At 37.5% G+C, this 16,826-nt stretch overlaps 1 protein-coding gene across 4 annotated transcripts in view; it reads left to right on the forward strand.

Annotated features, from left to right (window-relative positions):
* The first annotated feature begins 150 nt into the window (after nucleotides 1-150).
* The window catches only part of LOC110033993 (54S ribosomal protein L51, mitochondrial), a 17,543-nt gene continuing 867 nt past the window's right edge, over nucleotides 151-16,826 (forward strand). The window contains exons 1-3 of one of the 4 annotated variants that reach the window (XM_020738200.1): nucleotides 151-344; nucleotides 4,577-4,661; nucleotides 8,985-9,091. In XM_020738200.1, the coding sequence (XP_020593859.1) occupies nucleotides 4,582-4,661; nucleotides 8,985-9,091 (187 nt within the window). In that variant the 5' untranslated portion in view covers nucleotides 151-344; nucleotides 4,577-4,581. Of the gene's footprint in view, nucleotides 345-1,013; nucleotides 1,037-4,576; nucleotides 4,662-4,913; nucleotides 5,003-8,984; nucleotides 9,092-16,826 lie in introns of those variants that run through there. The other 3 variants (XM_020738201.1, XM_020738202.1, XM_020738203.1) reach the window with 3 other exon arrangements.

Here is a 16,826-nt window from a genome sequence, read left to right on the forward strand (position 1 = left end):
GAACACCTTGATAATACTCACCATGAACAATTTCAAAAACCTCCAAGATTTCACTTTGAAAAGGTTCGAGCTGGATAAGTTGTAAATAAATTTATTTTTTAATATTTTATCCCTGCACAAAACTGTGCGCTCCTCGCGGAAATATTTTCCTCGAGCACACATTTCTATTTTTTTCACGGTCAAACAGGCAAGGGCTTATCACGAGGCGCAACACGTCTATACAGATCCGTCGCCTTTTCCTACGCTTAGAGAGCAGGTAAGTCGCGGCCGAAGCGAGTACGGACGGCGCTGAAGGGAACAGCGGCGAGCAGTGTGCGAAGGAGAAGGAATATTCTTAAACGAGGGTAACTTTCTTTTCCCCCTACGCTCCTTCGCGCTCTTCAATATCTCTACTAGACTAAATCCCATAAATGATCCTATCAATCGGATTTGCTGAATCTGGGTCCTAAGGCAGAACGGAGGAGAAACGGGATTTAAGATTCTGTAGGATTCAAAGTTGTCCTGCCCAAATCCCGCTCAAACCCGCTACCATAGCGTGGACATAAATTTAGGAAATTTTACGGAATGTTTCTTCAAATGATTTTGTGTTTTCCCCCTCCAATAACATTAGTAATAATATTATATACATCTAATTTTCATTGTAAAATATTTCGCTAACTAGAAGTATATATACGAGATGCAGTTCTAATGTCTGAAGGTTTCATGAACTTTTTTCACCTTACATAGTGAATTCTATGGAGAGGAAGTAATTTAAACTAGTGTTTTAGCTCTATATGTTCTTACTACCGCCTTGTTAAAGAAATGATGACAATTTTTTGGTTAAAACTTAGTATAACATCTCAGGAAGTATTGTTAAGGAGTTTAAATTTGTTTATGAGAGAAAATAGAAGTATTTGGAATTTAATTTGCTTTAGTTTTTCTTCGGGAGTTAAAATGTCTATCTTCCACTTTGAGTGAACCTTTTATTTAATTTTTCAGGCTCTGCTATAATGCATACGATCAAAATTCTGGAAAGTGGAGTAATGTTAACTAAAAGGTCATTTCAAATTATAATTTGTGCAGTCTCTCATGCTGAATTTTCGTATTGTATTTCAATACTCAATGTAAATTAGGATTTCAATCATGTTTAGTATTGTCTTTAGACATCCTTGCATTCAATGGGTTCAAAATGCATCAATAGCCAGGTAGATGAAATTAAGGTAAAGGGATTTGGAAGGTAAATGATAAAATTAATATGGATAGAAATTGCTCAGGATGATTTATATGTAATAGTTAACACCTCATGCCACAGTAAATGGTAATGTATAGAAAATGCGGATTAATAAAGCCAACCCCAAATGAATGTTATAGACTAATGACTATAATGGTGATGGAGATAAAGATAGTTTTGGATCTTTTACAATAGCAATGCTTCTTTATTTGTTTATGACATGTCATCTAGTATGTGCAACCTCGCAGAGACATTAAGCTAATGTAACCGTCGATTTATGCTTATATTTACTCATCGTGTTTGTTGCTTTAATCTCTTTGTCTATAACTTCATTTTTAGTTTATGTAAGTGTCAGATTCCCAGCTCAATAGTGGTTTTCTTCTTATTTTCTTACAATTAATTGCATATTTTGTGTGCCAATTATTTGTTTTAAGATAGGTTATAAAGACCTTCACAAAATGGGATTTTATATGGTTCACTTTCATTAAACTATCATCTGAGTATATGTTGTAGGATGCTTCAAGGGATTTTGATATAATTTGGATAAGACTAATAATGATGATTTGGAGGAATAACTTCAAATTTTAAGGGCTCTTTTTTATGAAATTTCTATTAACTTTTTTAATCTCTAGGGATAGGAAGCTATCTTACACTAATTATTATAAGCTTGGATTTGTGCTCATATTTACTTGTCATTTTAACTTTTATTTAAGTTTCTATAATTGTTCGATATATGTCATAATGCCATGTTATTGGTAGTATTCTTGTTGCTTTATTGCAAATTATTACATATTATTACATAATATGAAGTCTTATGGACAACCAATCTTTTTTTATTTAGAAGAGGGTAGAGGAAAGGAAGCAAACTGGCTTTTTAAGTTGTTTATTTTCTCATATAAAATATTTGTGAAGTATCATCTGAAAATATGATGTAAGATGTTCAGCTAGGATTATCTTAAATAGTTGGGATAAAGCTAGTGATGATAATAGTGATAAGTATAAAATACGTTTGAGAAAAATCTTCATAATGACAAGGCTTCTTTTATGGCATTTTAGCTTATTCAACCTTGCCAAGATAGTTAAATTACTTGTACTATTTTCAAGCTTGGATATGGTCTTATATTTACCTGTCAAGTCAATTATTTTATTCTTTTTTATTTGCCAACCAACTTCATTACTAATAAATTCAATGAAAATAATAAGGGACAAGAAAAAAGTTAATCATGAAATAATTTAAATATTTTAGTAGTATTCAATTTTTCTTGAACTTCATCAATTGGATGACATATGATATTAATTTCTTGGATGGGAAAACTGAGTAAGAGTGATGTCATCTCTTTAGAAGGCCAATGGAGTTAAAATTCACTTCTACCATTTCATTAGAGAAATCAACTACAAAATATTGACAAGCGAATTATAAAAATTTGTAAAAAAAGGTTTCAAAGACTATAATTAGCTTTCTTGATAACCATTTTTATTATGTATGATAAAGTTCATTTGAAAACTAGTATTTAATGTGTGCAATGGCGCAACACATTAATACGACAAGATCATAGAATATATGCTTATGGAATTCACCAACTACTTGAATAATGATTTGATGAACCAATAAAAAGGCTCTGAACAAATTCTGTCAGTTGCTTTAAAGCTTTTAGATTCAATCTTTGTTCCACTTTTAAATTAAAATCAATTTTCTTTCAAACTCAGATTCCTCTATAAAACTATCTACAGACTTGTAAATATTAATTGATTGTTCTATATCTAAGTTGAAATTATCATTATAATAAAAAAGCTCATTACCCTCAAATTTTTCTATATCTCAATCGTTAAAATTTGGAAAGTCATTAAGGTGTTGCATAATAGGCATAATTATGAGGGCATTTGAAGGCTTTATGAACTTTCCCTTGACAACTATAAGAGTCGGCCTCATCAGTAATTTGTGGTTTTTTTTAGCATTAGGATTGTTTGGAGGACATGTGTCTGTAGAATGAATTGGGGGATGAGCTCATTTTCGCATCCTGAGTCTATCACGACCAGTTGGCTTTTTTTATTTGATATCTTAAAAATTATACAATTTTTATACTATTTATCATACTCTTAAAGTACCATGATAAGATTTAAATAGGTCTTTAATAAATTTTGATGTGCTTATTGGTTCAGCTCTTTCAAAGAATTAGCTATTTTAAATGACCCATTTAAGCCCACTAATCCATTTATTTAAGTCGAATAAATCCCACTATAAGCCAATCCTGTGGTCAATGGGCTAGCCCTATTTAATTTTTAGTTCGATTATAAAAAAATATCAAATTCAATGTACGCCGTATGATAACTACTTATAATTTTCTAGTAAACAGATGTTACTAGAAAATAATCAAATTTGTTTAGAAAATAATGAATTGAGGGAGTAAACATAGAGATAGTGGGAAGAATAAAAATAAATATTATGTATAGAAATGGCTAGTAGATATTCCTTAAAATTGATTTGACTTAAAAAAGAAAAGAAAAGAATTATTAGACTTCTTGAATTATTAAGAAGCTTTATTTCCTAGCCTAAACCAACCCTGATATAGACTTATCTTTATGTGGTATCAGCCCAGCCAAACCTAGATGGTTAGGGCCAGGGAGAGTATTTCAATTAATTGATTGGGCTGGAATAGGGCAGTTTGCCAGTTCTATTTAACCTGGAACAACCCGCACCCTCTCTATAATTGAATGATATTTCTGGTATTTTCATTACAATGAAGTCTCCATTTTCCAAATCTTATTCATTCCCCACAGTTCTATTAAGCTCATTCCCAGACCTTATCGTATTTATTATTGTAGGGCTCAAGATTCTTTATTCCTTCCTCCCATGTGCTATTACAAGGCTTTTTTTCCATTTTATATTTTTTTTTAGGAATATTTACATACACACCATTCAATTTCTATGCATTTACATATCTAACACCTAAAGTTTAATTTTTACATATATGACATCTTCCCTATGCATGAAAAGGTCAATTTCACTTTTTGAAAGTCAAAATAGTGGTATTTTTGATGTGGTATGAAAGATTTGGGTGGTATAAATGTAATAAGTAAAGTTTAGATGTTAGAGATGCAAATACATTGACTTAGGTGGTATGTCTGTAAATGCTTCAGTTTTTTATCGATTTATTGCTTTTGTTATGGAATAGAAGAGACTAGGCTTGATCTTGAGATAGGGCTTTAACCAAGCAAAGCATTTCTGTTCCATTGTATCATTACAATATTTTTGGATCTCTTTGTTTTTCAGCTTTTTGGGTTACTGATTTTTAATGTGTATATGTGAAATGAACTATCCTTTTTAGATTTATATCTTATTTTGCTGGTTGATGACCATGGTTTCAGAATAGATGGCGTTGCGGGGTGTTTGGCAGCTTCAGAAACTGATAGTGAGCTATTGTGACTGGGGTGGAAGTAGCAGGGGAATCAGGTATGTATCTGACATCATTTTTGAGGCAATTTGATTATGCAAATACCGTTTCGTTGTCTATATGGTTGATATTTTTTTTAAGATTTACTGTCAGGAAGATAGCATCTAGCTTGGCTATTAAAAAAAATTGTTAAACTTCCATTTTTAATGCTCCAAGTTTGTTTTTTAAGTGTTAAAAATCATTGATTTCTCATGCATCTTCCACATTGTTTGCCCTAACTTGCAAATATGATCTCGTTTGGTTTCTTGTAGATAGAAAACATGATGAAGAAAATGTTGGTTTCATTTGCGCTCATTTTGCATGCGAAATTGAAATCATTACATATGAGAAGGTTTGAGAGGTTAGTGCCAATATTGATTTCTAACTGCATTTATCAAACTAATTAATTTTACTAATTGCATTATTTTTTTTAGGAAGATTCACATACATAACACTCAATTCCTGTGTGTTTACATTGAGAGCAAAAAATACCGAGAGAATTATCAGAGTAGTATCGTAATATTTTTGCTTACTTACAGAAACCATACATCATTTACAGAAACCATACATCATAAATGATAATTTTCTTGGTATATGGGTTGTAACACCGATATCCTTTATGGGTGGATGAGTAACCAATAAAGATGCACTGTATGGAGTTAGGTGCTAGCTCATTAGGTGATTGAGGCTTGGACCAGGGTTAACAGGTGCAACCATAAACTTTGAGATGAGAGTAGGAGGGAGGAGTACCATGTATGTGTTGGTAAGGGGAAATATGGCCAGTGACTTTGGTGGGCATTCTGTTGATGAGGTAGGCAACAATGAAAAGAGCATCAGCCCAAAATGTATAAGATAGATGGGCATCATGAAGTAGAGTGCGAGTAGTTTCAATAAGGTGTCTATATTTAAGTTCCACCACCCCATTTTGTTTCGGAGTATATGGGCAACAAAATTGATGAATCGTTCGATTTGAAGTGAGATAGTCATGTAGGGACCCATATATCGGAATGAAGAAGTTCTACTTCTTGTATCTATGCGGTGAACTAGAACTAAACAACTGCTTATGTGACTTTATAAGTCGTCATGTATTACATACAGTTAAAGAAGGAAAAATATGCAAATGCTGTGTTTTGGAGATGGTGCTGATGATGGCTCGATGTGAATGCCCCAAGCGTTTGTGCCAAATATCAGAAGTGGCTGATTTATGAAGAGTGATGGAAAGAACTGGATTGAAGTAAAGCCCATGGGAGCTAGGGCCTTGGAGTAGAACTCGATTAGTCTATGGATCAATGATAGAAAAATCAGAGGGATGAAAAGAGACAATGAGTTTGTTATATGTGATTATTTTATGGATTGAAAGGTGGTTATGAGATAAAGAAGATAAGTAGCCGATATGTTGTAATTGAAGCTTATGGTGTGGAGCGGGAAGGAGGCCGTCACTCGTCTGTTGAACAGGAACCAATTGGCTGTTGCCCATGACTATGCGCTTGCGTGTGGTGAGTGGTTTTAGCTCCTAAAGTTGGTTGGTGTCGGAAGTCAAATGTGTAGTAGCTCTAGAATCTAAAACCCAACCATGAAGTTGTGCTGTGAGAACTTAAGGCGACTGTGGTGGTACATAGTCAAATTGGTCCTATGCCAGCAAGTTGAAGCAGAGCGTCTGACTTTGTGACAAATTTGGCGTACAGTAGTCGATCACGGTGTAGAGCGACCTCCTCTCCTACCTCCTCTTGAGTTGCGACCGCGACCCCTATAGTTGAAGTTGGATCGGTTCTTGGAAGCAAATAGTGCAATGTTTGGATCAGTTGGAGTCACTGCACGATAATGAGTAGAAATCGTCCAAGTGAATGGGTTGGAGTTGGGTGCGAATGGAGGTTTTGGAGGATTGGTAGGAAATTGGTAGTCCATTTAGGGTATATAGGATAACATCCTTTGGATCGAGGTGAGCTCCAGCTATTGAGATACTATCTATTGTAGTTTTTATTTCTGAGAGGTACTACGCCATCGTAGATCTCATGGGTGATGAAGTTCATTCTTCAACTAATTACCCTGAAGCAGTTTGCAGGTTGGAGGCGTTGTCCAAGAGTCTGCCATAACTCAGCTACTGTGCGAAGTTGAAGGACATAAAGTAGGATTGACGTTGAAATTGTGGAGAACAGGGCTGCCGAGAGGTTTTGATCAGTGTATGTCCATGCTGTGAACTGAGGATTTGGGGCGTTAGGATTGTTCAGTTCAGCAATGGATTGCGGTGGACACACGTGAGAGCCATCCAGGAAGCCAAGGAATCTGTTAGCAGTGAAAATTCACAATATCTGCGCTCGCCATATGGGATAGTTGTCGGATGTTAGTTGTTTTTGAGCTAGAAGCTTGTTGTGGGACAGTAGAAATTTGAGGGAGGGTGATCCATTGATGGCTAGATGCTGGGAAGAGAGTAGATTGAAGGTCTCTGAGTCTTCCATGAATTGGACTCACAGAGGGGTAGATCTGATGTAACTTACACAAAAGGGGTTAGAGAACCCTAGCAGACTTTAGTAGAGGTCGCTTAGGAGTAGATGGTTAAGGAGCGAGAGGCTTCCCTAGTATTTGCAACACGATCGTCCCTTTTCAGGCCGGAAGCCCGCTCTGATACCATGAGAGCAAAATAGATATAGAGAGAATTATCAGAGTAGAATCGTAATACTTTTTCTTACACCCTCACAGAAACCATACATCATAAATTTTATATTATAATAGGTAAAAATGAAATATAAATGAGTTGTAAATGCAAATGAAATAGAGACCACTCCCTTGTCCGTTGTTGTCGTAGCAAATTTATGGAGAATGTGGAGCGTTTGTATGGAGACAATTATTATACATATTTGACCCCTACAAGTTCATTTTTTACATATATGCCACCTTACATATACATGAAAGTTGTATTTCACTTTTTAAAAGTTAAAATGATGGTATTTTTTATGTGATATGAAAGATTTAGGTGGTAGAAATGTAAAAAGCAAAAAATAGCTGTTAGATATGTAAATACATAGGAATTGGGTGACATTTTTTTATGTAAGGTTAAAATGGTGGCTTTTTTTTATTTTTGATATCAACAACTCAATATCTGTATATACCATAAAGCCATAACACCTATTTCCATAAAATAGATATGGAGTTGTTGATTAAACTATATTGTTGCTTCCAGTTTAGATTTATTATTGGAGTATTGTTTATATTGTTTAAAGGTATTTCCAGAAAATAGCTATTAATAGATTGTAATTAAAAAAAGGTTAATGATATTTTGAAACACCCCTTGGTTACAAGTAATTATTTGAAATTTGAGTAATTTAGTTTATAAATAGGGCTGTGTAGACAATGATACAAATTAATTTTGGTTGATATATAATGGTGAAGATTTTGCCTAAGTAAAAAAATATTGAACATCTTCAAGTGGTCATCACTTCTTGGTTAAATTCATGATGAAAAGTAGATCTATATATACCATAAGATCTTATGAATCCTCATAGGATGCAAATTTATTTCTATTGAAATATGCAGACTTAGTTGTTATGTATTTACATATCTCACACCTAAACTTTCTTATTTACATATATAGCATTTTCTAACACTGCATAAAAAGGTGTATTTAACTTTAAAGAATGGTAATAGTCTTACTTTTTATGTGATATTAAAGATTTGAGTGATATGTGAGTAAATGTGGAAGTTTAGATGTGAGATGTAAGATGAGAATTGTGTGTATATAAATGCCCCTTCTTCTAATACTGTTGTCCTGAAAAACTATGAAAAAAAAGGCGTTCCCCAGTTTTCTTTCTACCTATATATAAGATGGCTTGCATCTTTTGGGCCTGTAACTATTTCATCTAGTTTTTAGATTGAATCAGTTATAATTTTTGTTTCTTTTTTTAACTTAGACTCATCTTAGTCGAACAAAAGCAATTCCAAGGAACACCTATCAATCATGGTATAAGAGAAGCCAAAAAACACACACCAATGCATTCTTGAATGCATAAATTTTCTATTTTAAAGGAAGATTTACATACATACCACTCAATTCTTGTGTATTGACATATCGTACACCTAAACCTCTATGCAAGAAAATTTGTATTTCACTTTTTAAATTTAAAATGATAGCATTTTTTATGTGATATGAAAGCTTTGAGTGGTATAAATATAAAACGTCAAGTTTAGGCACATAAATATATAGGAATTGGGTGGTATGTATGTAAATGGCCCTAAGTAAAAATATGGCAAAGAGGCATCTTATAATGCATTGCTCGAAGTTCTTTACTTTTATGGGACTACTATTTTTAATAAATTAGTTTTTAAAGAATGCACCAATGGAATGACAGGGCATTCATGGAAACTCATTTGCCATTCTTGAAGGAAAAAAATCCTCAGCTGGAGGTTGTTACAGAACTAATTCGCGGCCAACATCCTCATTTGAAGGGGCACTTCAGTAAGTCTTATTTTTCTCTGTTGTATTTGCAACATAAATAAGATTTTGTTTATTGAACCGGAGCAACATGATAAATGCATGTCTTGATTATTTTCTTTGAGTTTTTATTATTTTTATATTTTTTGTAATTTAGTGCAAGTTAAACATTTGAAATGTGAGACTCTGAGTTCTAATATCTTATTATTTCGTGTGGGAATGAGTCTAGCTATTTAGATGATTTTCTGAACAAAGTTAGGAAATCCCTTTCCCAAATGTGTGAGTAGATCTAACATGAACACATCATGAAACATAAGAGACGTATAATTGCATAATTTATATAGTTCTACATGTAATATTTGTGAGAGAAGTTAGTTGTTCTTATGTTGCTTTTGCTGTACAAGATATTTTGAAAATGTAAAACAGAAAAATTAAAGTGAATCCAAATAGGTTTTATTTACATTGTTTTTTTTTCTTATAGTATATAATATAATTATTATTTCTATAAATAATATTTAACAAAATTTAAAATTTAAAATGCTAAATTGGGACAAAATGTTTCATACTCATTATTTCCTTAACATTTAACAGTTTTAGATTTATAAAAAAAAAGGCAAACTCAAGATTTAAAAAATAATTTTAAATTAACATTTTCATCATCTCTGACACATGATCGGGAGCTTCCCGCACATTTTTGTGATCCCTGCTACAGTATCACGAACTGTAGTTGGAGTCATAGCTTGGACCAGTTCAAGAGTGCTGAGCCCTTCACGTGGATTTTCGATATGATTAGGAATGAAAAACAAAGAATGAACAAACAATGAATAAATTGCGATAGACATGTGGAAGAACTTAATTGATGGCTAATTTTACTAATACCAACGAAAGCAAACGAGATACAATGTTCGTTCGAGAGGTAGACCATCTCTTGTTAAATTCTAGACACCTCTAGGAACACATGAGAAGAGAAAAACTGCAACAAATCAAAACATAAAAACAAACCTTAGCTAATTAGCTCTAATAAATACTCCCCAAGATCCTTTCAAACTTTCCCCCAGTTCCCCCTTTTGTACATGATTAGCGGTTGTGCGGGCCCCAACCTAGCGTTGGAACTGTCCGCAACTTCTCCTAGGGATTCCACCTCTCTAGGCTAGACCAGTTGGCTTGGCCAGGCAACCGAGTGGTCTGCTTGGGTTTGGCCAGTCTAGACTAGTTCGTCATCTGCAGGTTGGCTCTCTCGTCGGTTGGGCTGAAGCATATCAACACTCTCGTTTCAAAGAAGCAACTTGTTCTCAAGATGGAAGGATGAAACTGCTTTTTGATCCCTTTCGTAAGCCTCCAAGATTGTTTCATAATTTGGCAGATCTTTCCACTTAATCAGTACCCCATTTGTTCCAACCACTCCTCGACACACTCCTTTGACCTCATGTTCTCTGAAAGCATCAGAGGTATTGAAAATGAGAGTGCATGGTCTTTAGTGGCACGCCTTAGTTGCGAAACATGACAAACTGGATAGAGTGCTGATGATAGTGGTAACCTCAACTGGTAGACTTCCCCAATGTGCGTCATAATCTCATAAGGTTCAAAATATTATGGAGAAAGTTTCTCGCTCCACCTGACAAATGTCTTCTGCTGGTAGGGTCTTGGTTTCAAGTTGACCATATTCACGGTTTTGAATTGTATCTCTATTATATGTTTCTTTTCTGATGCGAATGGTCTGAGACGGAAGGATTCGAACCTCCAAGTAACGGGACCAAAATTTGTTGCCTTAATGCTTGGCCACGCCCTTCCTCTTCATGATCTATTGTGCTCTCAGTAGATGCCCCTTGAGTCTTGTCAATATTTTGTTCTTCTCCTCTAAGTTTCGACACTGGTTACCGGTGTAGTGCTACGTCCATAATGTATCAGGTGAGGTGGATCTCGCCCACTATATTTGGAAATAGGTGGCTTGTGCCGCAATATGGTACGAAGTATTATATTAAAATTCGGCCTCCGCAATCCACCTGGCCCAATGCTCCGATATAAAATAACACAGGTATGTCTCCTCTCTTATGTTGACCACTTATGTTTGACAATCGGTCTGAGAATGATATGATGTGCTTTTTTTAAGCACTGTTCTTTGTAACCTAAACAACTCCTAGAATTCATTGAGGAACTCCTTGTCACTGTCTGATATAATAGATCTCAACACTCCGTGCAAAACATATCACTTCCTGTATAAACATCGTAACGATTGAAACCGCATTATAGGGGTGTCGTAATGGAATGAAGTGTGCATTCTTGCTGATGTGATCAACTACCACTAGGATCACCGTTAATCCTTATGATCGGGGCAACCCCTTTATAAAATTCATCATCACTTCTTCCCAAACTTTTTCTAACAAAGCTAAGAACTGTAGTAACCTTCATGGCGCCATGGTCAAGTATTTATATAGTTGACATACATCATACCTTGCCACCATGTCCTTTACATCTCTGCGCATCTCCACCTAATAAATCTCTGTCAATAGACGATTATATGTTTTCTGTACCCCTGAGTGTCCACCAATTGCCTCGTTATGAAATTCTTCCAATAGTATACTCAGATGCCCTTGACAATACGAACCGCCCCTGGTAGAGTAGTTGTGTCCCGTCAATGCGTATTATGGATGACTGTACAGATAATGTAACAACTCTACCTGTATTTTCCTTGGCCCTTCATCTTGCTGGCTCTCTCGGCTTAGGTTTTCCCACTCTAGGACCAAGGGTACCGAAAATGTGGCAGCTCGGTGTTCTACCTCTCTAGACAGCGCATCCATGGCTTTATTCTCCATTCCTATTCGATACCGACTCTTGAAATTATATCCCAACAACATGGATAACAACCTCTGATGCGTCTTTGTTACCATCCTCAAGGATAGACATCTCCCCTCAGCACCACCTTCATACCCTCTACCTTGAACTCTATCATCAAGATTTCCAATCCATTTTCGTCTCCCTAAGTGTTTGCAGCTATTTCATTCCCAAAATCACAGTAGTGTTGCCCAAGTCCAAGGGAAGGAAGTCCTCTACCACCTATAAGGCGTGTAGTTTCAGAGCTATTTCCTTGCAAATTCCCTAACTTTTCTCCATCTTCTCTGTCCCCATCATGACAACAAAGCTCCTCGTATCTACTAGCCCCAACACTGGCTATTCCATGACTTGATTTGATATGAAACTGTGTGGTCCCACATTTACCAACATTACAATCGACCGCGCCCCGATTCTTCCCTCCACTTTCATAGTGTGATTCAGAGCACTCCACCACTGAATTGAGGGACGCATCCTCTGTATTCAAGTGCAAATGCTCCTCCTCCTTCACCGTGTCTTCCTCCGACTCCTCACTATATGTTTCCTTCTCATGAACTAAAATGACCTCAAGCGCGTGCTCCTTGCAACGGTAGCCTGGGCATAGTTCTTGTCACATTGGAAACATAATCTTTTCGCACATTTATCTTGCACTTCTGGATTGGTGAAGTGCCTGAAACTGCCCTTGGGATGACTTCCCGCATTCTTCCCCTTTGGCGTCTCCTTATGAAACAACACCATCTTGGTCCTCGTGTCATTGCCGTATAATCACTCTTGTAGAACCCTCTTGTGGTGCTGCCTTTGCTATTCTTTTCACCCGTTTCTTATCTTCCATCTTTTGGGTGAGCTCCATCATCTCCCTCAATCCCCGCTGTCTCAATGGTTAGAGAGTTGCTCTCAACTGCCCTGACAAGAGCTCGAACCTCTCCCTATATTATGTGACCGTTTCTTCTTGAGTCAAAACATAGAATTGCTCATGTAGGTCTCATTTTTGTAAACTTTTCAATAAGCAAAAACTTCTTCCACGAATGGATCGGATATCTGGCCTCCATCCACTTAAACTATGCTAGGCCGTTGCTTTCCAAACATAACTCTGCCGCCATGAGTTCCTCTTTCCCAGTTAACCCATTTATTGTAAAGTAACACTCCACACCTACCCATGTGAATCTTCTCCTTCGAAGATCGTTATCATCAGTTTTCTTACCCTCGCATTGCCATTCTAAATTCCTCTCTCTTCGATGTTTCTCCTCATGTGTTTATGATAAAAGTCCCTCTTTCGGTCATAGCCATACCTCATTTCTGCTTCTCTCCTTCCTTCTTTGTGCTCCTCCATGCCCCTTGCACCACCCCTCCTATTCAACCCACCCCCCTTCGTCGAAAATTTCCACTCCCACAGGGGAAGCTCTTAGGTAGTAGATGCTTTCCTCCTCGTTGTCCTCTAGTTTGATTTCCTTCCCTTTCGATTTGGCTAAGGATTCTCTAATTAACCCTTAGTTAGAGTTTGCAATTTGTGTCGTTGGCGGGGCCTTGAATTGCATTTTCAGGAGCCTCTTCATTATTTCCTCGATGTTCCCAATTCGGTCCTCCATCTGGTTCTCTCTGGGAAAAAAAAAACTATTCTCTATGGTGGCGAACTCTAGACGTTGTTAGGAACACCAAGAGAAAAGAAAGAATACAAGAATCAAAATATAAAACAAACTCCAACCAATTAACTCTAATAATTTCTCCTCAAGGTCCCTTCAAACTTTCCCCCAAAACATCCTCTTAATTCCAATCCTCATATATGTGATTAGCATTTGTGTGGGCCCCACATGGGCGCTGAAGTTGTCTATAGCATCTCTTAAATATTTCGCCTCCCTAGACTGGGCCGGTTAGCTTGACCAAGGCGTGGGCGGGACTGGCTGGGTCTGGCCAGTCTAGAGTGGTCCTCCTTGGATTGGTTTGTTGTCTGCAGGGTTGGCTCTCGCGTCGCTCTGTGCAGAAACAAGCGTATTAGTATCAATTTTCTTCTTATTTAGAGTGGAGTCCACTCCTATTTACCCTGAATTGATAAATATGCTATTTTCGTGTTTTAGGATAGGTTTTTGCTTGGTTTTCTGATAGGATAGCTGTCAACATTCTAGTTCTTCTCTTTTAGGGTTGTGTCTAAAGGCTAGAAGGTACTTCGGCTGTAATTCGTCTTCAGTGCTACAACCCTTGTTTCTCGCTGCAGTCGTTTAAGACAACCACATTGTCTTATTTCTTGGGTTCTCCCTTCTTCCAAAGGCCGTCATCCCCTCTCTTCACAGTAGGAACCACCAGAAAGCCCTCCTTGCTGCCTTTCTGGCCTTACCACCCCTCTAGCCAACCGTTCTCCCCTCCCCAACCAGTGACCCAGACGCTAAAGACTCCCCTCCATGCTGTTCTTGCTGTCCTTGCATGTTAGCACCTCCCCACCAATTGAACCCACCCCTTTTCCCTGCAGTCCAGCCACTCCATCGCTACACCATCTTCCCACCTACAAACCTTCACCACCTTATATCTTCCCAACTTGCTGCTCACGATCAACCTCCCGTACATCCTCTATAACCACCCGTCTTCCCCTTTGGATATGCAATTAGTTAAGTAGAGTATTGTGTATGGTACTGTTATTTCCCATATTGCGTGTTTGTTCTAATTGACTATTCCTCTTTTCAGTAATAATATTTATTTTCTATTATTGTTTGAGTTAACACGGGCATAATTTGATATCAGAACTAGTCCAATCGTAGTCCTATCATAAGGTTTCTAAGATCTGCCATACTCAAGCCTATCTCCACTCGTCCAATTTTTTCCCCACCCAACATCACCATTACACACCTCCTTGCACCTACCCACACCCAAAACTAATCATGCCTTCAAGGAGATGTGTTAGACGCCGGTCAATAGTTTACTATGGAAGAAATACAATAACAACTCTGCCAAGTGTGACGACTCAATGAAATTGAGGAAAGAAGACCATCCAGAGTTGTGACACAATTCTCATTCGATCCACGAGATGATGAAACACTATCTCGAAGATTTGACATGAAATATTGGAGAAGCCAAAAATTTAAATAAAATGTGAATTTGTCATATTTCAACGACACATGGATCCGGACAATGCCATCGAGTGGCTCTAAATATTAGAATGTGTTTTTGAGTGCTAGAACGTTCTATTGGACGAAATGGTGAAACTAGTAGCCAACAAGTTAAGGAAGAGTACATCTTAATGGTGGGCGAACTAGAAGGTTCTTCGGCAACGAGAAGAGAAGGGTAAAATTACTATATGGTTCAAGATGAAATGAGAGATGCAACACCAGTGCCTACTAGCTCACTCTAAACCAGATGTTCAACAACTTTAAAAGCAGAGAGACAAGATTGTCGGGCGACCACCATATCTTACAAGAAGTGTTCAACCCTAGGATCTTACAACCAAAGTACACCTATGGGAACATCCAAGCTGACCCTGCCAAAAGAGACACTAGTTCAGAGTGGGAAACATAGGGCACCAATCCACATTCCCAAATCCGTCCCAACTATGAAGTGTTTCAAGTGCCACAGATTTAGGTGTGTTGATAGGGATTGCACAACCAGAAGGATGATATATTTCACTGAGCAGGGAGTTGCTGAATAAAAAGACTGTGACACAATATAGACTAAAGATATGACACAAAGGGGAAGGATCATATTCCAACCGATGAGGGAGAAATACTCATACTTCATGCTAATGACATATGGAGACTCCAACAGAATTCACATTGGTGGTCCAAAATGGTCCTAAGTCCAAGGAACCAACACCAAACACCCGACAACCCCAAATAAGAAAAATTCAGACTTTTCATATAGATAGACTCCTTCCTGAGTTGCTCCTCGTTGAGGGAGGTTCGATATATTGGAGATGAGTCTCTTTTGTTCCACTTCTGGAAAACTAGATAGAATCAGTTGGGTATTTAAATCTGTTCGACAGTGTATCCCTGACTGATGATCATGTAGGATGGATGAACCACAACTTTGAAAGTTATTGTAGGAGCTTGGTGAGGAAGAAAATTCTTCAATGGAGGTCTAACCAGAGAATAAGAAGAGCCCTCTCTTGAGTGTTTGCTAGTGAGCATTGCTCAACCTGTCATAGAGTTCGTCTCAGAGTTAAATCCTTCTTACATACTTGTTTACCAGATTCATCCAGTCAAGTACGAGTGGAAGAGACCAATTAGACCAATTAATGATCTAGTGGCTCGAGAGTTATTTTTGGAGAATTTGCGATTATATGCAACACAACTCAGGTTATGGTAAAAGCAAATTAATATTTATTATATCAAGATGTGCTTTAGAATGACAATGCTTGTAGGAGTAACTTACCGGAAAGTTACAATAGTTCTACCACCTTTAATATGACCGATCTGACACTATACTACAAGGAGTCAGAAGCTTCGATAGATGAGGTCGAAGCTCCTATACCCCTGGGAGACTGACACGGGATCGGGAGCTTCCCGCACTTTTCTGTGACCGCTGCTACAATACCATCAACTGTAGCGGGAGTCATGGCTTAGACCAGTCCAGTCGACCCTTCCTTCACACGGATTTCCCTCCTATTTGGACTGGGGTTCACTCCTATTTACCTTCAGTCTATAAATTTGCTGTTTTCATGTTTTAGGGCAGGTTTGTGCTTGGTTTTCTGTCAGAAGAGCCGCCGATGACTTAGTTTCTCCCTTCTAGGGCTATATCCAGAGGCGAGAAGGTACTCCGGCTATAACTCAGCCTGAGGTGGTGATTATCTCCCACTCTTCTTGTGATTATCTCCCACTCTTCTTTCCCTTCGCTGCTGCAGCCCCCTTTTCTTGTTGCAGCCGCCTAGGACAGCCACAATTGCTATCCTAGGTGATTATCCCCCCCCCCCCCCCCCCCTCCCCTCCCCCCCCCCACCTCCCCTCCCCTT

This window comes from Phalaenopsis equestris, unplaced genomic scaffold (assembly GCF_001263595.1).
Source record: "Phalaenopsis equestris unplaced genomic scaffold, ASM126359v1 Scaffold001316, whole genome shotgun sequence".
Lineage (NCBI taxonomy): Eukaryota > Viridiplantae > Streptophyta > Magnoliopsida > Asparagales > Orchidaceae > Phalaenopsis > Phalaenopsis equestris.